This window comes from the organism of the source record quoted next, unplaced genomic scaffold (assembly GCF_019419815.1).
Source record: "Pyrus x bretschneideri cultivar Hongxiangsu unplaced genomic scaffold, Pyrus_bretschneideri_v1 Contig52, whole genome shotgun sequence".
NCBI lineage: Eukaryota > Viridiplantae > Streptophyta > Magnoliopsida > Rosales > Rosaceae > Pyrus > Pyrus x bretschneideri.
Window position 1 is genome coordinate 2,127,923 of NW_025999790.1, and position 23,725 is coordinate 2,151,647.

General features: G+C 38.0%; 3 protein-coding genes across 6 annotated transcripts; all 3 read left to right on the forward strand.

The window, feature by feature from the left end:
- The first annotated feature begins 1,182 nt into the window (after positions 1-1,182).
- On the forward strand, positions 1,183-9,552 carry LOC103945582 (protein LNK2). Of its 4 annotated transcripts, none has more exons than XM_018647063.2 (9): positions 1,183-1,471; positions 2,871-3,159; positions 5,293-5,422; positions 5,923-6,238; positions 6,338-6,424; positions 7,022-7,741; positions 7,825-7,982; positions 8,713-9,116; positions 9,227-9,552. In XM_018647063.2, the coding sequence occupies exons 1-8, from the start codon at positions 1,448-1,450 to the stop codon at positions 9,083-9,085; spliced, it is 2,097 nt and encodes a 698-aa protein (XP_018502579.2). In that variant the 5' UTR covers positions 1,183-1,447; the 3' UTR covers positions 9,086-9,116; positions 9,227-9,552. The 4 variants fall into 4 exon arrangements, with proteins under 4 accessions (XP_018502579.2, XP_048426292.1, XP_048426293.1 ...); XM_048570335.1 differs by having other exon boundaries at positions 5,923-6,050; positions 6,129-6,238; positions 8,713-9,552; XM_048570336.1 differs by adding an exon at positions 2,590-2,781 and having other exon boundaries at positions 1,185-1,471; positions 8,713-9,552.
- Positions 9,553-12,749: 3,197 nt separating this feature from the next.
- Positions 12,750-13,598, forward strand: LOC125470741 (F-box protein CPR1-like). Its single transcript, XM_048570231.1, has one exon. The coding sequence runs from the start codon at positions 12,750-12,752 to the stop codon at positions 13,596-13,598; it is 849 nt and encodes a 282-aa protein (XP_048426188.1).
- Positions 13,599-22,522: 8,924 nt separating this feature from the next.
- On the forward strand, positions 22,523-23,725 carry LOC103945635 (F-box protein CPR1-like). The gene has a single exon (XM_048570232.1). It carries the CDS (start codon positions 22,523-22,525, stop codon positions 23,723-23,725), a length of 1,203 nt encoding a protein of 400 aa, XP_048426189.1.

Consider the following 23,725-nt stretch of genomic DNA (forward strand, 5'->3'; position numbering starts at 1 on the left):
TGGGATGTTACATAAAGGGTCAAAGACCAATACCTCAGCAAGTAACAACTCAATGAGTTACACTTACCATGATGAAGATGTAGAGATATTACTCAATCAGCCTAGACCCACTTAAAGATGTGTAACAAAAGGGACCTTAAGGAATTAACATGGCTCCTTAAAATTGATTTATAATTGGACCAGATCAACCAAAATCAATAATTGGTTTGTTAGGTTAGCACATATCGGATTCAAATCATAATTAAATTATCAGATTGTAAATATCGATAAATATTATATATTTATGTTAACTACACCGAATTCAAACCAAATTTAGATGAAAAATTCGGCGGTCTATGCAAAATCAATTCCTTGTACGTTATTTATTATAGTTTAAATTTTTTATTGTTGGACTTTGAAATAAAACCATTCAATTGGTACATGCTCGCTCTAAGAAAAGACTCTTATACCGTGAGTACAATCTAATAGGATTATCAGTTACTATTTGAATACATGACAATCATTTATACTATACATAGCGCCACTAAAATTGTACTCATCAGACACTTGTATTTGGTTATTCTTAATAATGAAACACTTTATCGTTTCTGTCAAAAATAAATAAATAAACAAATAACGCCACTTAAATGATATATATATATATTTCTTATAAACTGATATATTCAAAAGATTAGGATAATAAGTTAATTACAAACTCAATTTTATTTACAAAATTCAAATTTAAAATCCCTCCGTTTTAGGTGAAGCTAAAAGTAGTGCAAGGGCAAGTTGAAATTGACAAAAGAAGAGATGGGGTGTTTCTTAAAATAGAAATTTCAATCATGTTTGAATCACAACCCGAAATCACCCAATTAAAATCCCAGCCCACAATGACCCACCCACCCCACCCACTCCAAAATCGAAAGAGCCCGTGGGCAAAAATAGTGGCTTCGGTTCAATCCAGCCCCACTTTCGAAAGCGACCTCCAGACCCAGCCTCCACCACAAACCAAATTAAAATAATTAAAACCGGAGCGAAATGCAAGTGCAAATGAAAAACCGGACCTCGAAAAGTCATCCGGCCAATCAGGTCGCAGCATTAGATCACCCCTCTCTCTGACCACGAGTTTAGATACGCTTCCCCGTCACTCGTGTCCCCAAAATTCACCCGTTCACGTGAGGCTCACGTGACTTCGGGTCCACGCACCACAAATCCAACTCCGCTTCTCTGCCATGCTCTCGAAGGCTCTCTCTCTCTCTCTCTCTCTCTCTCTCTCTCTCTCTAGCTCCGAAGGGCTGTGCTTCTGCTCTTTCACTCTCTCTCTCTGTCTCTCTCTTCAGCTCTGTGCGTGTTGGAAGGTTTGATTGGATGCTGACAGTGTGAAGTTTCTTGGCGATGTGTGGACCAAACTGTGTGCGTCGATCTGAATTCGGTTTCGGTTTTGCGATTAACTGTGGCTTCTTCAGAGATGTTTGATTGGAACGACGAGGAGGTGTGCCTTTTCTTCTTCGTCTTCTTCTTCGCAATATTTTTTGGATTATTAAGCAATAAGATTAAAACATTTAAATTTGTTGCGTTAATGATTAAAATTTTGAATTTTTCTTTGGTTTTTGAGTGAAAAGATATGAGTTTCCGTTGCTATTGTTGAATTTTAGGTGAATTTCTGTGTGTTTTTGGTGATCAATTTGGGGTTATTCACCAAAAACAAGAGTCAAATAGTTATATTTCTTGAATTTGTGTTACAATTTAGCCAATGAGAAACCGAGCTAAAGAAATGGTTGTTAGTAAATTTTGAACTCACTGAGAAATTTGCGAAATAAGTTGATTCGATTTTCGACTATATTTTTGTAAAACGATTGAAGCACAATGGAGAGAATCCAAGAATGAACAGTTCCGAAGGCGGTTTAGTTGTTGAACAAACGGAATATCAGTTATGTTGTTAAGGTGTTTGGAATGCCAATTTGAATTTGTATTGGAGTCACTGCTTGTTAGTATGAGGATACAAGCACGTAGTCATCAAAAGTAGGGGATAAAGTGATTATACATGATGGTGACATAGGTCCTTGGTGGAGTGAAAGCAAGGCGAAGAAACCAGAATCGGGCAGAACTAGGGTTCATTAAAGTGAAATGAAATGAAGACCGGATAAACAACATGTTCAGAATTGATGTTGCTCGAAGTGGAAGTTATGCAGGAAATATTGAGCTTTAGGGGTTATATGGAGTTCTATGGAAAATGTGTTTCGTTAGGGTTTCTATACTGTAACTGGAAAATATAAGAGTGAAGAAGGTACAAGGAAAAAAAAAAAAATACTAATAAAGTCTTAGTCTTGAAAGCTATAAAGCACTGTCTCGAAGGCTGTTACACACACTGTGGTAGTTATAGAACACATAAACAACAATGAAAACTACGAAAGCTGTATTGTGGAACTGCAGAATTGGCATATGTTTGGGAAAAGGGATGTAGGCTTATCAGGTGTATAAATGCTTGAATGCAATGAGCATGTTTCTCTTGCAAATGTGCTTGGAAAATGTTAGCATTTTGTTCTCCATTCAAATTTGCGAAGTTGCAGTTTGAGTGGTAATGCTTTTCTTTTGGGTTTTAACCTTCAGGATGGTGGAAGTCATGTCCAAATTTGTAAAAGATCATGAAGCTTCAAGATTTGTAGTTGTCCAATGAGTGCACATTAATCCTCATGCAGTTATTGATTTTGTCTCTATATCTCTGATATTTATGCAATCTCAAGAAGTGATAAGCCACTGAGCTGACAGAATCTTCTTCTATTACCTTCAGTGATCTTTTAAGTAGTTTATACCAACTTTTCAACGATACTATTTAAATAGTGTTCTTGGCATGCCCTCATGCTAATGTTAAAGTTCTTTTGTTCTTGCAGCTTGCAAACATAATATGGGGTGAGGCAGGTGAGAGTGATGATCATATTGTGCCTTATAACGAGGCAAGTGATGATTATTGCAACAAGAAGGAATGGAAACAAGAATCTCACACCATGAAGCCTACCGAACAGAAGATCCATGGGTCCAAAATTGACTTGCAAGACAGAAAGTTGGAAAGCAGTTCCAATTTTGATATGGGTGAAGGAATTTCTACCTCTGAATTTGGAATGGACTCGTGGCCTGATTTATCATTGTCTAATGTTGCAAAAAGTGAACAACATTGCATAGGTACTGAAGCACCTAACAACAACTTAACTGAAATTATCACCTTCATTTATGATTTATTATTTATCTATATTTTAATCATAAAGCATCTTTAGTTTGGTTTGGATAAGATGTTGGAGAAACAAACACTGACAAACTAACACACAAAGAGACCGTCAGAGGGGATTGATAATTGAGTGTCAGTTAACCCATGTACATTTCTGATTGACGATGGAAATCAATTGTTTTTATTCAGGCTTAGGTTAATTTGTTATGCTTCATTGTATCCTATTGAAAAGTTGGTCTTTATCTCAGCTCCATTTACTACTGGTCCTTCTATTATTTCCTAGGACCTTTATCGTTTATTAAATGCTGAGTCTTTTTTAGTTAAGTGTTGTTATTTTCTGGGACGTCAATCTTTCCATTAGTTTTTTTCTGTGAAGTTGTGAACACAATTAGACTATCTCTGATTAACTCGTTAAATCACCTGAAAAACTCAATTGCATCGAACTGCTTGAAATTCGAATATTAGTGATAGTGGGGTGCAATTGTTTAATATGAGATTTTAATTGAGTTGATGTGGCATAATGTTGGTAGAATATATGCTTTAAACAATATTCATGGTGATTTCCGTGTGTCTTTAACTTGCTAGATCAACAAAATGAAGTTAGAAGTCAAAAACATGAACTTGTATTCAATGAAAAAAAAAATGTGGGATGTTGTGACATCCCACATTGCCTAGGGGAGTGATCCTTATATGTATATTCCCATCTCTACCTAGCACGAGGCCTTTTGGGAGCTCACTAGCTTCGGGTTCCATCGGAACTTCGAAGTTAAGTGAGAAGGGGGCTAGAGCAATCCCATGATGGGTGACCCACTGGGAAGTTGCTCGTGAGTTCCCAAAAACAAAACCGTGAGGGAATGGTAAGCCCAAAGCGGACAATATCGTGCTACGGTGGTGGAGTGGGCCCGGGAAGTGATCCGCCTCGGGCCGGGATGTGACAGATGTGGTCTTTCTAAAAATGACAAAGAAGCTAAATAGCAACATGATAAGGAAATAGTTATAAATTGTGCCTGCATGCATTCATACCCACCCTCACATTTCCTTTGGTTGTTCAATAGAACCTGCATGGTTTGCTACATGATTATTGGAGAAGCGAGTAGAAGTTTTAAGTTTTTTGACAGGCTGATTAGGGAGGCAGAGAAGTTTCTGTAGGTCTTACAGGACAATCAATCTGTTTGTCCAATTTTAATGACAGGTTTGGTTTCTAAGTTGTATAGATTCATTTTTGCACGTGATTGGGAGAGGGAGTAGCTGGATGTTGGACGACAACCCTAGTTTTTGGACTAACCGTTATACTGTTCTGGTGGATTCGTCTTGTGATTAGATTTGATGATTAGTGGTTGCAACATAAGTCTTTCAGGGGATGGTGGCTGGAATGTTCAGTTCAGGGATGGGAAGGTTTTAAGTTGTTTTGAAAGAAGGTTTTAAGTTTCTAAAGAAATTGCAATGAGCTTAACAAGCTGAAAGTGTGTAATAAGAAAATTTCTGGTGATGTGAGTTAAATAACACAATTTTGAGCATGACTAAGGAGACTGATTTGTTAGATGAGGAAGGAGTCTAAGTATCGGATTGAGCTAGAGGAATGATTTTAGAAATAAATTGTTCCAAAGAAGAAGGCCTTATGACTACTTTTTTCTACATTGACTCGCTGGGTAGATTTGGGCTTGCATGTTGGTGGTGTTTTTATTTTTGTGACTTGTGAGTGGTCCAAGGATCTGTTTTTTTATCATTGTCGGAGGGTTGTTGGGCAGAAGGAGGATAGCAAAATGGTGCTCAGTCTAGAGATGTGCTGATTTTTCTCTCATGTGGAGTATTAGGTTAGAACAGAACATGAGGCTCTTTGAGGACAGAGGGGAGGATGTGGAGTTAAATTGGTAGGATAAACCTTTAGCTTCTTGACGGTGTCTGCTGTCAAAGCATTATAAAGGAATCCCTGTTAATGCAGCTCCTTATTTGTTGTGTGTTGGGGAAGGGGACTGTTGTCTCTACCGTTTCTCATATAGAAGTGATGAATTTTTCATCCATCTTATATATTATTCAGCTGGTTTTTACAATATTTGTGGTTCTTATAAAATGTTGACCCTTTTTAACAGCTGAGGGAATCCAACTTGATAAAGATGGTGAAATTTTTCAAAACTCCAATGAAGGTAAAGAACAAGGTGATCTTGTTGACTACGGATGGGCTAACATTGGAAGTTTTGATGATCTTGATCAGATTTTCAGGTAATTTACAATGACATCATTTTTTTTAATTGTTAATGGAGCATGTTTGACTCGAGAACATTCTGACATAAATGACTTTTTTTTCCTATCAAAAAAAATTGCAGCGCATTCTTATTCTTTTCAGAATTGACAAGCTGGCACGATCTGCTGAACTAATTAAATGAAAACTAATTGTGTAGTTTCATTATTCCTCAGTAGTTTCTAAACACCCATGCCTAAAAAAATTAGGTTTGTTCTGCGACGGTTGTGGCTTTTTCCTTTCAAGTACCCCATTTTTCCTTTTCCGCTGATGTACAAGTTCACAAACTGAAAGTACACCATATGCAAAATACACTGTAGTAAATTGCATTAGAATTTCAGACCATGAAATAAATATTAATAAGTTATGATACTTCTCTCTCCATTCCTCTACGTAGATTATTCTACTTTCCATTTTTTTAAAAATACTATTAATAGTATCCATCCGACTCTGTAGTCTCAAACTATTAATGATTTTGCAGCAATGATGACACTATATTTGGCAACATAAGTCTTGGTAATAATGAAGAGCTATGGTCTTCTAGAGATGCAACTAACAGTCCAATCAAAGCCTTTCCTGTATCTTCAGATTCACAGAGTTTCACATCAGGTGCGGTAACAAATGCTTCTGAGCATTTGGAAATTAAATCAGACTATATGCAGAAAGATGACCAGTCGATCATCCCAGGCAATGGGAATATGGATTATTCTACAGGTCATGGTCTGCAGAATGTGCATGCCACACTTGATCAAGTAGAATATGCTGCAGTTAAAAGTAAGCCTGTGGACAAGGAAGAGGTAAGAGTTAATCTAAACATGATTAGTCCATAGCGTAGTCATGTCTTTCACCTAATAAAGCAAGCCAAGTGATCTCATAATTGTATTTGAATTTCACAGTCAGATATGGACACAGGAAAAAGCACTTTGACGAATCCTTACCTGAATGCTGAAAATTCTTTTTTCCCAAATGAAATAGCTGATAAGGTACTGCCACTTTTTTTCTTTTTATTACTCTTATGTTCAGATATATCAAGGTCCTGTGATGAGGCAAATCAGTTATGAAAGTAAAAAGTAAACGGAGTGTCAATTTTTTGTAATGAAAGTCTGTTTAGCAGGGAGGTAGAGTAATTAGTAACCAAATTGTTAAAGAGGCGCAGTGTCCATAGCCTAGTTATCCTTAGTCAAAGTATGGTTGTTTTCATCTTATATCGTGTTTTTCAGAGTTTTTCCCTTCGAACCTAGGTGCCAGCGGTAGTTAGAGTACTATCATTAATCTTTTACTTACTATGTAGATCGAATTGTACTACTTTCACATTTCATCGACTCGCATTCAGAGAGAATGATGTACTTAACACCAATTGTAGAAATGTCATAATCATTCTAATTATCCGTCCGACCATAAAGATATATTTTAATTCTTCTATGGATTCATACGGTTATGTCATATTTTGAACATTTCCTTTGACACCATAATTTCCTCGAGGAAAGACTTTACTGATGACAACGTATCGAACTACTGTTATAGTTTGTATTTATTCATCGTTCAAATGGGTTATAGTGTTTTTCCCTTCATTCATGCAGGTTTCTAGGCAGAAAAAGTTAATGAGGTGTCGTAAAAAGTTGGAGGAAAAAAATGAGGAGAAATCAGTGCAAGATTTTTATGGTACTTGGCCTTCATCAAGAACCCCTTCTGGACATTTTGAAAACCAATCGGAACGCTTCATGGTACAATCTTCTCCTTCTGCAGCTCTCAGTCAGAAGAGACAGCTTCAAGGACCCGAGTCTTTACCCTACCAGCATATCTCAAACCAAAGTGTGGCCCAGTCTATGTATGGGAACCTCACTAATCCATCTATCCATGTGTCATCTCAAATTCAGCCTGGGGAATTTAAGCATCAAATTTTGTTTTCTGGTTGTGAAGTTTCTCCTGGAAAGGCAAATACTATAAACAAGTCATTAGATACTTCTGCAAAGCCGCTAACCATGTCACCTCAAGAAAAAATTGAAAAGTTAAGGAGGCGGCAGCAACTACAGGCAATGCTTGCTATTCAGAAGCAACAGCAACAACTTAGTCATCAAATCTCTAGTACCACTCAGTCTAGCTCTCAAAAATGTCCGCAGGAAAATCAAATTCAGCACTTTGAGAGAGCTGATCTGGAAGTTGAAGGCTTAAGTACTCTTCCTTCTCTGGACCCAAACTCATCCATAGAACAAGATGATTCCGATATGGTTTCTGCAGCAGTTGATGATCACTCAGCGGAGGATACAATACTTTATAGGCTTCAAGGTATTGTATCAAAGGTACGCTCACTTTCAAAGTAGATTCTCTTCCAGGTAAGATAACTTGGATTTAGTTACAACCGAAAAACAATGTTTTACTACAGTTGGACATCAAAATAAGGCTTTGCATACGGGATAGCTTGTTCCGGTTGGCTCAAAGTGCAGTGCAGAGGCATTATAATAGTGATACTAGCAGTTCAAACAAAATTAGCAAGGATGAGGATGAAGTTGTTGCAAAGGACGAAATCAATAGTCATGACAGGTTAAAAAGCTTTCTTTGTTCTCATAAGGGTTTTTTTTTTTTTTTTTTTTAATTTACATTTTCATTTTGCAAGTGTTGGTTATCCTTTGTATGCTGAATGCCTTCATGGATTTTACACATCCCACATCAAAAGATGGAACTCTTGCATACGTGCTTAAAAGATCTTGGGCCTCTCCATGCCGACTGTTTTTGGCTTGGATGCTCATATTTTAATAGAGTCTGCAGCATGCTCCATAGTCCCACATATGCCATGTCAACCATAAAAATGGTCCATGTGAGGTGGTGTGTTGAGAATATCTCATATCGAAGGATGCAATCTAAATGCTTAAAAAAATCTTGGGACTCTCCACATTGCCAATTGATATTGTGTTGAATACTCACATCTTCACCAAAGTGGAATGGTCAGCCAGGTTCTTGTACAGAGACAAAGGTGGAAAGGTCGGTTGGTCCGTGGAAATTTGATAAAGAAAACTACCTTATGCTGTATATATTTCTTATCTTCTATTAACTTTCTGCGGACACACAGCTACTCCAGTTCTTCATGTATTATGTCTTCTTGACTATACTCGATAGCCTTTGTATTGCTGAATGTTCGAGCTTTTGTTTTGCTCTATCTATTTGTGGTGTACAAACTGCGGTCAATTTTATATTTGGGTTAGGGCTAAGTAACATTTTGTTTTTGGTGATTGTTTCTTCACTCACTTTTCCTGTTAATCCTATGGTATTGTAGGTTTGGTAGGATACCGGATTTGGAAACAGAGACCAATCCCATAGATCGAACTGTGGCTCATTTGCTCTTCCATAGACCGTTGGATTCATCCGGAAAAAAATCCGATGCATCTGAATCACCTACTCCTACCAAGTTGCCGTGTGAATGCAAGACAGCAGGCTTAGTGAACTTGTCAAATGAATGCTTTACTGACAGTGTGAAGATCAAGCAGTGCTTTCCTCGCCAAGGATCTGAAAGTTGTTGCCCATCGGCTGATCCCGGTTCTGTGGACCAGTTTAAAAATAGTCATTTGATGGATATCTCGGAAGACGCATCGAACAATGGTCCGGCACCAGCCCATGGTGGAACTGTGAAGGTTGAAGCTTCTCTGTGAGCAAATCTTTGCGCCTCAGAACTCGACAAGGGTATAATTCCTTCCTTTATCTCTCCCATGCTTGTTAATACTTTAAGACGTTTCACGTACATGGATGTATGGATTTACTGGTAATGTGGAGATTTTCTTTCAATGTCTTAGTGTTCGTGGGAAAAGGCTTTGTTGTGTTGTTGTCTTAGTGTTTGTGGAGCTTCAGTCTCGGACATCAATCATTACCGATGGGGAGTGTCCTGTAAATCATTGTGCTCTGTAAAACTGGTTGCATGCATATATATATATGCACGTTGCAAGAGTTAGTGTCGTAAGATTAGCCGGTGTGTTTCCTTTGAACATATTCAAGGCAATACTTGAGACCTCTGAAAGTAATATTTTCTTGTACGAAGGGCGGGAGCCAGTGCACATTGGATCCGTCTCTTCGCCTCTCTTCGGCTTTTAAGAAATTTATACGTTCAGATGGTGAAAATAAATCCAGAGCTGAACTGAGATTCTTTTATACCTTCAGCACCAAATGGATCCCATAGCCACTATTTAACAGTACCTAAAACAGCCAAACAAACAGAAGGCTTAAATGGTGCAACTTAAAAACCTAAGGGTGTATATGGGCAAAACCGAGAGGTCGTCGTGGCCCATTTTGATAAGCATCTCCAAACCTCGATGAATATTTTACTGACATAAGCTCGATATGTTAAGTATCATAATACAATTAATTGAATTTTTTTTTTTTTTTGGTTATAAGTTTCTAGCACCAGTCTTTGATTCAGACACACTAAAAATCTCTCCCAAACCTTTAAGGTGTAATGCAGTTCTGTCTTTTTAATGGAAATTAATTCAACAATAATATTTTTTTTTATATAATAATATTAATTTGGACTACCCCTTTATAATAGTATTATATATGTTTTCACTTGGCCTTACCTAGGGAGGTTGAAGAGAAATTTCCGCAAGCAATTAAAGTACAATAAGGGTGCGTTTGTTTCATTGGATTATTTCGAACTGGACTAGCAGTAGAGATTAAGCTAGACTGGATTGGAATAGATTAAACTGGATTGATTTAATGAAGCGTTTGATGTAGTGTCGAACTAAAAAACATGATTCAAATATTATATTATTTAATTTGTACCTATTAATATTTTATTATTAATTTAATTTAAATTTATTAATATTATATTATTACTTCTACTTTGGCTTATTATATTAGTATCCCACAAATTGTTGAATAACCCCACATACTTAATACACCCCACATTTGCTTTTTCAATGAAAAATTATCTTAATACACCCCATATACTTCCCCATAATAACCTCACACCTCACATTCTCAATATACACCTTACATTTTCTACATGCACCCCATATTTTCTATACACCCCACATTTCTCAAATCTTATAAAGTTTTTAATTTGGACAAAAAATGCCGACTGAAATTTTGACAAAAGATGCCGCCTAGGATTTAAAATGTGGGTTGTTTTCAATTCCACAATCCACCATTAAAATTCATGTTGTCTATTTTTAATATTTGGTGGTAATTTTAGGTGTTTAATTTTTCATGTAATCCTTGTGAACCCGAAAAGATGAATACGAACATAGAAGCTTGAACAACACAGCAAAAGCAAGATTAAATAATTATTGATGTCGTCAAAATCACTAAAACAATAAAAAAAATATGAAGTCTTACCTCATGTGAAGCTTCAGAAATATCGATTTCATGTTTCATTCGTCAAAAGTAATTTTTCTCAATCAACATGTTTGTAGTTTCATTGGTTAGGATTTTGTTCAACAATGGAGGGTCAAAGGGATTTTGATAGTTAAAGAAGATAAATAATATGTTAAAAGTGATTTGGGGTTTATTTAGATTTTTTTTAAAAAAAAAAACATGATAAGGTCAAAATTGTCATTGCATAGTACGATAAATAAATCATTTAATATTAAAATTTCAATGTGGGATGTATTCAACATTTTGTGGGTTGCTAATATAAAAAGCCTTCTACTTTTTCTTTTGTTCTTTTCTAGAATCATGTTTTCCTATTGCTTTCTCCGCCACTATCCTCCTCCCCTCTCCCTTTTTTTCTCACTTATTTCACCCTCATGTTCTCTGTACCAGGTTGCTCCTTACTTTGATGTTCCCTTTGTTTTTTCTTTGCCTCCGTGTGTGAGGTAGGGATTGAATTTTTAGCTGGGGGGCGGGATGCATGTGTTATTGGCTCGAAGGTGGGAGATAGGGGTTGAATCTGGTTGGGTTTATCGGTTTCTTGGTTTTCTGGGTTTTTTTTATTTTCTGGGTTCAAATTTTGGGAGTTGGATTTGGTTTTGAAAGGGAAAAATTGGAAAAAGTTTTGCTTTTTTGTTTCAAGTTTTGCGGGATCAGGGTTTGAAAGGGTTATAGGAGGCGAAGAAGGAGCAGAATGGAGCGGCGAAGCGTTGCAGAGTTGGGCTTAGCAGTCCGCCCAATTTTGGGGGGTCTTGCTAAGACCCTCTAGTGAAGCTTGTAGTCCGGTTTAGTCGGAGCGAGTCTCATTAAAGTTAGTCCTCGTGTGTAACAAACACAGGATTACACTACCATTTAGTCTAATGTAGTCCAGTGAAAGCTAAGGAGGGCAAACAAACGCGCAACTAATAGTACTATGGTTTATAAGTAAGAAGTCTTAGGTTCGATTCTCGCCAAATGCGAATTTGAACCACATTATCGCTAGCCTATTGCGAGACTTAATTTATCATCTCCCTCTAGATAACACCGTTTGTTCAAAAAAAAAAAGAAGGCTTAAATGTCAAATGGTCCATGTGTTATAGCCATTTGGTCCATTTAGTCCCCATGTTTTCAATTTGGTCAATTTAGTGCTTGTGTTTATCTTAGCCAATTAAGGACATTTCATTCAATCTCTGTTAAAAATTCATAAGAAAAATTATAAGAGATATAATTACCCTTTTTCTTTACAAAAAAAATGCAAATCAATGAGAAATAACACATATAAGAAAAGAAAAAAAACTTCCAATGTGAAAAATTATTAAGGTTAACACATAGAAAAGAGAGGGAAGTAACGTTGGAGAGTTGGGAGGAGATTTTTTTTAAAATTTTATTTATTTTTAAATATTTTAAATCAAATAAATAATTTAATAACTAAGTTTATAATACTTTATGAATTTTTTTACAGATATTAGATGAAAATATGATTAATTGGCTCACGGAAATGAACAGAATGACCAAATTGACCAAATTGAAAACACAAAAACTAAATTGACCTGATGACTAAAACACAGAGACCTAACATTTAAGCCAAAAAATAATAACGTATGCAAGTCTAGCGGCTTACTTGTCCCAAAACTTGAGTAATTGGTGGAAGCCAACCCAAACCATAAAATCCCACGCACAAGTGACGCCTAACCCTAAACCTACAAGAATTCTGCAAGCTTTACCATGGGGGAGTTCCCACCGGAGTTACTCTTTGAAATCCTTTTACGGCTCCCCCCTGAGGACTTGTTACGATGTTTATGTGTTTCCAAAGCTTGGAATACTACCATCCATGACAAAAACTTCATCAAATCCCATCTCCAACGCTCCATCCAAACCAATTCTTTTGGCTCTCTTTTTGTATCTGCAACTTTTTCTTGCAAGAAATGTTTGTTCAAGTTCTCTGATATTTACAACGACGGTACTATAGAACGAGCCATGAAAATGGAGCAGCCGCCTCTGCAAGACGCAGAAAGCCAGACTCCTTTTCCTTCCACGTTGGTCTCATCCAATGGGATAATTTGCATTCGCACCGAGAGGGACGAGGACGAGGATTTTGTTTTGTGGAATCCGTCAATTCGAAAGTTCAAAAAGATTCCCTCCCCAACGTTTGAGCAGTCTCCATCATCAGATAAACATATGTACCTCGGCTATGGATTCGGGTATGATTCAACAAACGATGACTATAAACTTTTGGGAATTACGAATTTTAATATGGCTATGCATCAATATGAAATTTATAGCCTAAAATCCAACTCATGGAGAAAGATAAGAAACATGCCTTGCGAGTTTCATATGATTGTAAGTCGGATCCTGTTTTCGAACGGTGCTCTAAGTTGGCTGGCACAGAACATGTTAGATATAAAAATGCATGTTGTGACCTTTGAGCTTGCCAGTAAGAAATATCACTGGTTTCCCACCCCGGTTGATGAGAATGTGCATACAGAGGTCTTGGGAAACTCTCTATGTATTTTTCGTTTGCGCACCATAGATGCTTGGATTATGAAGGAACGTGGATCTTGGACCCTGCCTTATTCTATAGAGCAGGCCGCTATGAGTTGGGTTAGTTGGTGGGAACCCGTGCTGCTCTCAAAGAATGGTGGAAGTGTTCTTCTGATGAATGACTTACAAAAGTTTGCTTGGTTTGATTTAGTGAAAAATAGTTGGAAAGAAGTTGAAACTACAGGTCTATACCTTCATTTCATATATACCATTTGCATGAGGAGTCTATGTCTTCTTGATGGCGACCCAATTATTGTTGAGAGCAGCAAGTCCCTCTCCCTCTAAGAGGGGGAAAACTTCAAGAAGGGATACTTGATCCAGTAGTCAGAGCAACGGAAGATGATCGGAATAATTAGGAGAAAAGTAGTTAATTGGCACAAGAAGGGTACGTATTTTTCTGGTTCAACTTGTATGCGAACTACTCTCGGTAATCAATTATTTTCTGTTAACTTAGGGCAACATTATGTGCAAAACATACAATGAAGTTGATAGTTGTGCTGAGAAATTCAACAGAATGATATATATATATATGTCGTTTCAACTTTCAAGTTGGTTGCATAGTGGCCAAAGGAACGAGTTTCGGGTTGTTTTCGCATTACTAAAAGTACTGAATTGATGATCTTCTTCTAGTTTCCTGTACCTAATAATAATATCCCATCTTCTTTAGTTGATAATATTCATGAAGCTATAACACAGCGCCTTTAATTGAATTCGCAAGCAATGGTCTGCAAGCTTGAACCTCAAACATACCAAATTCGGCCCCAATATAAGCTTGTTTCAAATTTTCTTTTTGAGTTTTTGCATCAAGATATTTCTTTTTTCGAGCAGCATTAGATCTTCCAATTCTCTTGCCTAAATTATCAGGTGTAAAAAATAATATGACGAACAAGATCTTCTGCGCATAATCATATCTCATTTCGTGAGTTTGGGTTGAAACTGGAATCATTCAGTTATTAAGATTTTATATCTGCTAGTTTTGCTTATGTACCTTTCCAGTATAACAAATATAATCAATCCATTTCTTTGTTAAGAAAAAGAGAAAAAGATCCACATAAAATGAAAACAAGTAAATTAACGCTCTTCTGCAGTGTTCAACAAAAAATCTTCAATCACATGTGCTAGGCTCTGGATTTCTCTTTCATTAATTAGGGTTTTAACAAGCATTTTTCACTACGTACTCATACAGTAAAGATGGATAATCCAAGGGAAATAGAGATGTTAGTTTATATTAATAATTGATAGCCCTCCAGAGCCTAGCACATGTAATGAGAAACAAGAAGAGGTGGTGTTCTTTAGCAGTTAGGCCTTCCAGCTGAGAACTCAAACATAAATTTTACTACAGGACACAGAAGAGAAAAAGAAATGTGTTGAATTAGTGGCCAAGTGGACATGATGATGTTTGTTGAAAAGAAAAAAGAAGGTGGACAACATCATTGTGTCTTCCTTGTTTTGGGGAGGAAAAAAAGGGAATTGTTTTTTTTTTTTTTTGTCTTGACCCATGGGAAAAGCCACGGATGGCTTTGGGGTTTTAATTAAAGGATAGCAATTATCCTCATTGGTTTTAAGGGAGAGAGTGAGAGCTGAAAAACAGAGGGCAGAGAAGAAGAAGAAATCTGGAGCAGCAACCCCATTTCGAAGAGAAGAAGGTGCTCTTCCTTTTTGGTTAGTAATCATCCATCAAAGTAATTGTAATAGCTTTGAGCTTTGTATAGAGAAGAAATTAATCACTATATTTTCTTCTCTACTTGTTTCTTTGGTGTGTGAGAGCTTTTGGGTGTATTGGGGTTAAGGGTTGTGAGATTGCCAACACTTTGTAAACTCCCATTTGGTTGATAGTGGATTATTGGGTGAGCTCCTACTGCTCCGAGGACGTACTCCAGTTACACTGACTGTGGAGGAACCTCGTTAAAATCTTGGTGTTATTTTAAATTTTGTTCTTGCATTTCCATTTGATAAATTTCTTGTGGGCTAGCTTGAGTTGGTTCCAAAAGATTTTGGTGCTATCCTAGCACAACAATTGGTATCAGAGCACTGGTTGCTCTTGGGTACTGTCTAGTTGCCAAAAATGTCAGACGGGCAAGATGAGAATCCTTTTGGAAGCAGCTCCGGTTTTGCAAGAACTACGGTGCAAAATGCAAAGTTCGAAGTTGAAAAGTTTGATGGCACAAACAACTTTGGGATGTGGCAATGTGAGGTAAAAGATGTGTTGGCTCAACAAGATCTACTTGCCGCTTTGGGAGAGAAGCCGGAAGCTATGTCGAAGCCGGAATGGGAGAAATTAAATTTGTGGGCTTGCTCTTCAATTCGGTTGTGCCTTGCAAAAACTCAGAAGTATTTTGTGATGCGGGAGACATTAGCAAGTGTGTTGTGGCAAAAATTAGAAGACAAGTATATGACGAAGAGTGCAGAGAACCGGCTACACTTGAAGAAAAAGCTCTACCGCTTCCAATACAAAGAAGGTACAAAAATGATTAGACACCTTGATGCTTTTAATAAGTTGATTGCCGACTTGTTAAATTTAGATGAGGATATTAAGGATGAAGATAAAGCCTTAATATTGTTGAATTCCTTGCCGGACTCTTATGAGCATTTTGTTACCACTATTATGCATGGTAAAGAAACTGTGAAATTTGAAGATGTGTCAAATGCCTTGATGAATTATGAAATGAGGCATAGAGATAAAAATCATGATAGTACCTCTGAAGCTTTATTTGTTAGAGGTAGATCATCGGAGAGAAGATCATCTTCTAGTAGGAAAAAATCACAGTCTCGACCTAGAGGAAACTCTAAAGGTAGAAAACCTTTGGAAAGGGATGAATGTGCCTTTTGTCGTAATAAGGGCCATTGGAAGAAAGATTGTCCTAAGTTGAAGGCCAAAGGTAAAGAAAGTTCTGAAGCTAATGTTGCTGAAGTTGAAACAGATTTTTCTGATTTTGCTTTAACCACTACCTCATCATTTGATTGTGCTACTAAGTGGGTGTTGGATACGGGTTGTACTCATCATATGACTCCTCACAAGGATTGGTTTTCAAGCTTGAAAGAGTTTGATGGCGGCGTTGTGTTCATGGGAGATGACAATCCTTGCACAACAAAAGGGATTGGTACAGTTCGTTTGAAGTTGCATGATGGCATGGTTAAAGAGTTGACAGGTGTTCGGTATGTACCGAATTTGAAGAAAAATCTTATTTCTTTGGGAGCTTTGGAAGCCAAGGGCTTCAGGTTTCACTCAGATGGGCAGACATTGAAGGTGACTTATGGTGCACTTGTTGTGATGAAAGCTCCTCGATGTGGCCATTTGTATTTATTGCAAGGAAGCACTGTGACAGGTGAAGCATCTGTAGTCTCAGAAAATATGGGCACATCCGATTCTGATACTACTAGATTGTGGCATATGAGATTAGGCCATGCCGGTGAGAAAGCTCTACAAGGGCTTGTGAAACAAGGTCTTCTAAAAGGTGCCACGACTTGTAAGCTTGATTTCTGTGAGCATTGTGTCTTGGGGAAGCAAACTAGAGTGAAGTTTGGTACTGCTGTACATCAGACGAAGGGCATTCTTGATTATGTGCATTCGGATGTTTGGGGTCCTACAAAGACTCCCTCTTTGAGTGGTAGACATTGGTTCGTGACCTTTGTTGATGATTATTCAAGAAGGTCTTGGGTCTACACTATGAAGCACAAGAGTGAGGTGTTGAGCATTTTCTTGGGTTGGAAGAAAATGATTGAGAACCAGACTGGGAGAAAGATTAAGATTTTGAGATCGGATAATGGTGGTGAATACACATTCGACCCTTTCTTTAAAGTTTGCAAAGAGGAAGGGATTGTAAGACATTTTAGTGTCCGGGGAACTCCACAACAAAATGGAGTTGCAGAAAGATTGAATCGAACCTTGCTTGAGAAGGTTAGATGCATGTTGGCTCAGTCGGGTTTGAGCAAGTCGTTTTGGGCAGAGGCAGTTACTTATGCATGTCACATCATCAACCGATTACCCTCAGCTGCTGTTCAGGGTAAGACGCCAATGGAGGTATGGACTGGAAAACCTTCTACTGATTATGATTATATTCGTATTTTTGGTTCACCTGCTTATTTTCATGTAACTGAAAATAAACTTGATCCTAGAGCCAAAAAGGCTATCTTTCTTGGTTTTAGTAGTGGTGTCAAAGGTTACAGGTTATGGTGCCCGGAGATGAAAAAACTTGTAATCAGCAGAGATGTGACATTTGATGAAGAAAGTATGTTCAGAGGCTCTGAGAAGAATGTGAAAGATGTCCAACAGGTGGAGCTTGAGAAAGTTGCCTCTGGTACTTCAAATCCTATTTCCACTGATGTCGAAGCCATTACAAGTGAAGAAGTGGGAGACCATGAGGATGTTGAAGAAGTTGAACTTGAAGATTCTATTCAAGTTGAAGAGCAAGTTTCACCTCAAGAGTCTATTGCCAAGAACAGAGGAAAGAGAAATATTACCAAGCCAGCTCGGTATAGTGACTATGTTGCTTTTGCTCTTCCTATTATCACTGATGAGATTCCATCCAATTTTGAGGAAGCCATTGAGAGTGAGGAAAAGGAGAAGTGGTGCAATGCCATGGGCGACGAGATGAATTCTCTCATGAAAAACAAGACTTGGGAGTTAGCTAAATTGCCTAAGGGTAAGAAAGCTATTGGTTGCAAATGGGTGTATGCCAAGAAGGAAGATGTTGATGAGAAAAGCAATGTCAGATTCAAAGCAAGATTAGTTGCAAAAGGGTATGCACAAAAGGAGGGCATTGACTACAATGAAATCTTTTCTCCAGTTGTGAAGCACTCCTCAATTCGCATTATGTTAGCTCTTGTTGCACAATATGATCTTGAACTTGTGCAACTTGATGTGAAGACGGCTTTCCTGCATGGTGATTTGAATGAAGAGATTTATATGTGTCAACCGGATGGGTATAAAGTGAAAGGGAAAGAAAATTTGTTTTGCAAGTTGAAGAAATCACTTTATGGCTTGAAGCAATCTCCAAGACAATGGTATTTGAGGTTTGATAAATTTATGAGAGGCCAAAATTATTCTAGAAGTCAATATGATCATTGTGTGTACTTCAAGAAGTTGCAAGATGGGTCTTTCATTTATTTGTTGATATATGTTGATGATATGTTGATTGCCTCAAAGAATGTTGAAGAGATTGAGAAATTGAAGAAGCAAATGAAAAATGAGTTCGAGATGAAGGATCTTGGTGAAGCAAAGAAGATCCTTGGCATGGAGATCACTAGAGACAGAGAGAAAGGTTTGGTATGCTTGAATCAAAGTCACTACCTTGAGAAGTTGATTCAGAAGTTTGGAGTTCATGACTCAACCAAACCGGTTAGTACCCCTTTGGCTCCTCATTTTAAATTGAGTTCTCTACAATGTCCTAAAACTGATCAAGAGAAGCTACAAATGAAAAATATACCATATGAAAATTTGGTTGGTAGTTTGATGTATGCAATGGTATGCTCTAGACCGGATATTGCTCATGCAGTTGGCATGGTGAGTCGATATATGCATAATCCTGGTAAAGAGCATTGGAATGCAGCTAAGTGGATATTGAGGTATCTCCATGGTACTCGAGATGTTGGTTTATGCTTTGAGAGGGATGACTCTGGTATTGGTCATTTTGCTGTTGGTTATGTTGATTCAGATTATGCAGGTGATCTGGATGGAAGGAAGTCTACTACAGGCTATGTATTTACTATGGCTAAAGAGCCAGTTTGTTGGAGGTCCATTTTGCAGTCGTCTGTTGCCTTGTCTACTACAGAGACTGAATATATGGCAGTTGCTGAAGCTATAAAGGAGGTCATTTGGATACATGGACTGATTAGAGATTTGGGGGTTGATCAGAAGCAGGTGGAGGTACATTGTGATAGTCAGAGTGCCATTTATTTGGCTAAGTATCAGGTTCATCATGCGAGGACCAAGCACATAGATGTGCGTTATCACTTTGTTCGTGAAATTGTTGGTGAAGGGGAAATCATTCTCCAGAAGATTCCAACTAAAGACAACCCCGCTGATATGTTGACTAAGGTTGTTGGTGTAGCCAAGTTTGTTCACTGTTTGAACTTGGCTCACATTATGCCTATATAAAGAAGGCGTTGAGCAGTAGGAGTTTTTGGAGCATTTGGCTCGGCATGAGTTGTTCTCGTGCTAGTGTTCGGGAGTGATGTGTGTCAATTGTGTTGGTTGGCTTATCATGGCGTTTTCGGAACTTGGCCAAGGTGGAGATTGTTGAATTAGTGGCCAAGTGGACATGATGATGTTTGTTGAAAAGAAAAAAGAAGGTGGACAACATCATTGTGTCTTCCTTGTTTTGGGGAGGAAAAAAAGGGAATTGTTTTTTTTTTTTTTTTTGTCTTGACCCATGGGAAAAGCCACGGATGGCTTTGGGGTTTTAATTAAAGGATAGCAATTATCCTCATTGGTTTTAAGGGAGAGAGTGAGAGCTGAAAAACAGAGGGCAGAGAAGAAGAAGAAATCTGGAGCAGCAACCCCATTTCGAAGAGAAGAAGGTGCTCTTCCTTTTTGGTTAGTAATCATCCATCAAAGTAATTGTAATAGCTTTGAGCTTTGTATAGAGAAGAAATTAATCACTATATTTTCTTCTCTACTTGTTTCTTTGGTGTGTGAGAGCTTTTGGGTGTATTGGGGTTAAGGGTTGTGAGATTGCCAACACTTTGTAAACTCCCATTTGGTTGATAGTGGATTATTGGGTGAGCTCCTACTGCTCCGAGGACGTACTCCAGTTACACTGACTATGGAGGAACCTCGTTAAAATCTTGGTGTTATTTTAAATTTTGTTCTTGCATTTCCATTTGATAAATTTCTTGTGGGCTAGCTTGAGTTGGTTCCAAAAGATTTTGGTGCTATCCTAGCACAACAAAATGAACATTCCGCAGTACCATATATGTTTTTTATAACAAACGTAGGGATCATATTTGTTGAATGAAGAGAATAGAAGTGATGAATGCTAGTACAATTTTGGTCATTTATGGCATTAAGCAGACGACGGTTGCATGTTACTCTGTTGTTTTCGTTGAACAGACGTCGCTTTAAGCTTAAAATCATTGACTAGGTGATTAAAAATGTGACATACAATGAGAGAGACGATATAGCTGTCACGTTCCGATCCAGAGATACGTCTAAGATCGACACGTGATGTTCTATTCAACTATCATGCCTCGCTTCCGAGACATGACCAAAGACAAACCAACGGTTCAATAAAATACATTTCCTCTTATTTCATGGCTACATCTAACATTTTTGTTAGACTGCCTACGTAACGAGAGGATCAAGCCATTCGCAAATTCACCTTTATGTTAAGCTCTGAAATTTCTGAAGGCATTACTAGCAAGAAACATAGAGTTCCACAATCAATCAATGGAACTCAATGAGCATGGCTCACTAGATTCCAAACTACTTAAGTCAACCATTTAAAGAGAGATTGTCATGTCGCCATTCACATATATCACAATGTTTTCCAACACAAATCCATAATTACAGTAAATAATCAATTCAATGACTCAAAGATGCATACTATAACTATGTTAATCAACCAATAAGATCAAGTATCAATTCACGAAGTTTAATACTTGGATTCCAAGCAATAATGTTGTAACCCTAAGTTACAAATACAAATGTTTACTAAACACTCAACAACTTTATTTTATAACCATTTATTCTTGCAACACAACCAGTTTTTTTTTTAAACACGACGATGCCAAACTAGAAATTGTAAATTGTAGTAGTGTAGTCCCTTTAACTGCCAAAATTGTTTTAAAAAGTGGACCGCAAACCAAAAGGTTTAACTTTAGAATCGCCAGAAGGATGACTGTCGGAGCAGCCTAACTCCGACGAGCATGGTTCGCGACGGTCAGGTCCAAACCCGATGCTAGTGTTTCTGGAAATTCATCAAAGTCGTCAACTTGGACGATGGTATCTTCTTATTTGTCAATGAATCGGCTGTTGTAGGTCTGCAATTACGGCAGACGTCGGTGGAAAACACAAAAAAATTCCGACGAAGGCATCTCGACTGCAGGTCGAGTTTCGACTTTCGAGGATAGAATCCGTTCAAGATTCATCTGGAATCTCGTGTTTCCATGATGGATACAATTTCTCGAAGTTCAAGAAGACTGCATGACGTCGTCGGAGGCAGGAAAATCATTGGGAAATAGATAAAATTGCAGGGGATCGAGAGGTTGGGGACGACTAGAAAACGTAGTCGTTACGCGCGTTTGGATTTGGGTTTGGTAGGGCAGCACTGTTGGAAATGCTCCAAGCCGTGGCTTGGCCAGCGCGGCTTGACTGCTACAGGTCGCGGTTCACACGCAAATTAGGGTATTAAAATTCCGATTCTTGGTTCTATGTTCTTGTTTTTCTTCGTACTCACACATAGGCAAAAAATAAGTTCATGTGCCATGGTGAATGCTTTTATATTATTAAGGCTTATAAAACTTTGATTTCGTCTTTTAGAAGAACCTATATTAGATGGAAACGATGAAAGCTTTCAAGTGTTGTAGAAGATCCCCTTTTCCCAAATCCTTCAGTTCCTTAGCACAACGAGGGTGCTGATAATGTGTTGTAATCGTGTGTTCTAATCCTATTTTATTGAGGGAAAAGAGAAGGAGACAACATACGACAAGTAGAGAAGATAGAAAGGCTTGAGGAATTCGTGAGTTTTGTGCCTTTGTTTATATTAATAAGCAAAAGAAAAACTTGCACACCAAGTAATACAAGTTGTACAAGGAAGAATCTTCTACATCTGATAGGATTCCTGTATATAATATACTAAAATTTACATAATCACATTGCTGATGAAATTAAGACTAACAACTTTTTTTTATAATAATATTAATTTTGAGAATTTTTATATTTCATAATGCTTGTAATGTGCCTTGACCAGGCGAGGTTGAAGAAAAGTTTTCCGTAAGCGATCAAAGTTCCACAACATATGAAAGACTAGTGGCTTACTTCTCCCAAAATTTGGAGAAATTTTTTCTTGTGCACGTAACACAGGTGGTTATTATATAAGTGGTGGGAAATTTTATTTTTTTATGTTATTGTTTTTTAACACAAGAATCTCACTACTTGTATAGAGACACGTGGTGTAACACATTGAAAAATCAAGTGAAGCGAAACCATAAAAACCCACGCACAAAGGAAGCTTAATACTAAACCTACAAGAATTCTGCAAGTCTCAACCATGGCAGAGTTCCCACCGGAGCTGATCTTTGAAATCCTTTTACGGCTCCCGCCCGAGGACTTGTTACGATGCTCGTGTGTTTCCAAATCTTGGAATGCTACCATCCATGACAAAAGCTTTATCAAATCCCATCTCCAACGCTCCATCCAAACCAACTCTTTTGGCTCTCTTTTAGTAACTGCAAGTGTTAACCACGACGGGAGTGAGTTGAAGTTCTCTAATATTTACAACGACGGTACTATAGAACGAGCCATGGGAATCGGGCAGTCGCCTCTGCAAGACGTAGAAGGCCGGAATCCTTTTCCTTACACGTTGGTCTCATCCAATGGGATAATTTGCATTCGCACTGAGACGCCGGACAGGGTCGAGGAAATTGTTTTGTGGAATCCGTCAATTCGCAAGTTCAAAAAGATACCCTCCCCAACGTTTGAGCAGCCTCCATCGTCAGATACATATTTGCACCGTCACTATGGATTCGGGTATGATTCAGCAAACGACGACTATAAACTTTTGGGAATTGCAATGTTTTTTGTTAATTGGGACATGAATATTGTTGTGCACCAATATCAAATTTATAGCCTAAAATCCAACTCATGGAGAAAGACAAAATACATGCCTCGTGATGAGTTACATTTCGTTTTAAGTGAGATCGTGTTTTCGAACGGTGCTCTAAGTTGGCAGGCATATAACGTATTAGATAAAAAATCCTATGTTGTCACCTTTGAGCTTGCCAGTGAGAAATATCACTGGTTTCCCAACCGGCCGGTTGATAGGGATGGTGATTTTTGGAGTTTAGAGGTCTTGGGAGACTCGCTATGTGCTGCTCGTTGGCGCACCAGAGATGCTTGGATTATGAAGGAACATGGATCTTGGACCCTGCTTTATTCGATTGCGCGGGGCAATGTGTTTGAACCTTGGTTTTGGAAACCCGTGAGGCTCTCAAAGAATGGTGAAAGTGTTCTTGTGCAGATAGACTTTAGAAAGTTTGTTTGGTTCGATTTAGAGAAAAAAAGTTGGAAACAACTTGAAATTGGTGGTCTACACGACGATGTTAATTTCACCTCAACCATTTGCACGCGGAGCCTTTGCCTTCTTGATGGCGACCCTGTTATTGTTCAGAGGAGCACCTCTCCCTCTAACAAAGGAAAACGTCAAGAAGGGATTCTTGATCCAGTAGTGGAGGAAAATGCCAACATTGAGTGA

Excerpts from the sequence above, each read along its gene's own strand:
- LOC103945635 (XM_048570232.1), top strand. The coding sequence starts at position 22,523 with ATGGCAGAGTTCCCACCGGAGCTGATCTTTGAAATCCTTTTACGGCTC.
- LOC103945582 (XM_018647063.2), top strand. The coding sequence starts at position 1,448 with ATGTTTGATTGGAACGACGAGGAG. Across the intron at positions 1,472-2,870 it reads TTGATTGGAACGACGAGGAG|CTTGCAAACATAATATGGGG; the intron begins GTGTGCCTTTTC and ends TTGTTCTTGCAG. Across the intron at positions 6,425-7,021 it reads CAAATGAAATAGCTGATAAG|GTTTCTAGGCAGAAAAAGTT; the intron begins GTACTGCCACTT and ends TCATTCATGCAG.
- LOC125470741 (XM_048570231.1), top strand. The coding sequence starts at position 12,750 with ATGAAAATGGAGCAGCCGCCTCTGCAAGACGCAGAAAGCCAGACTCCT.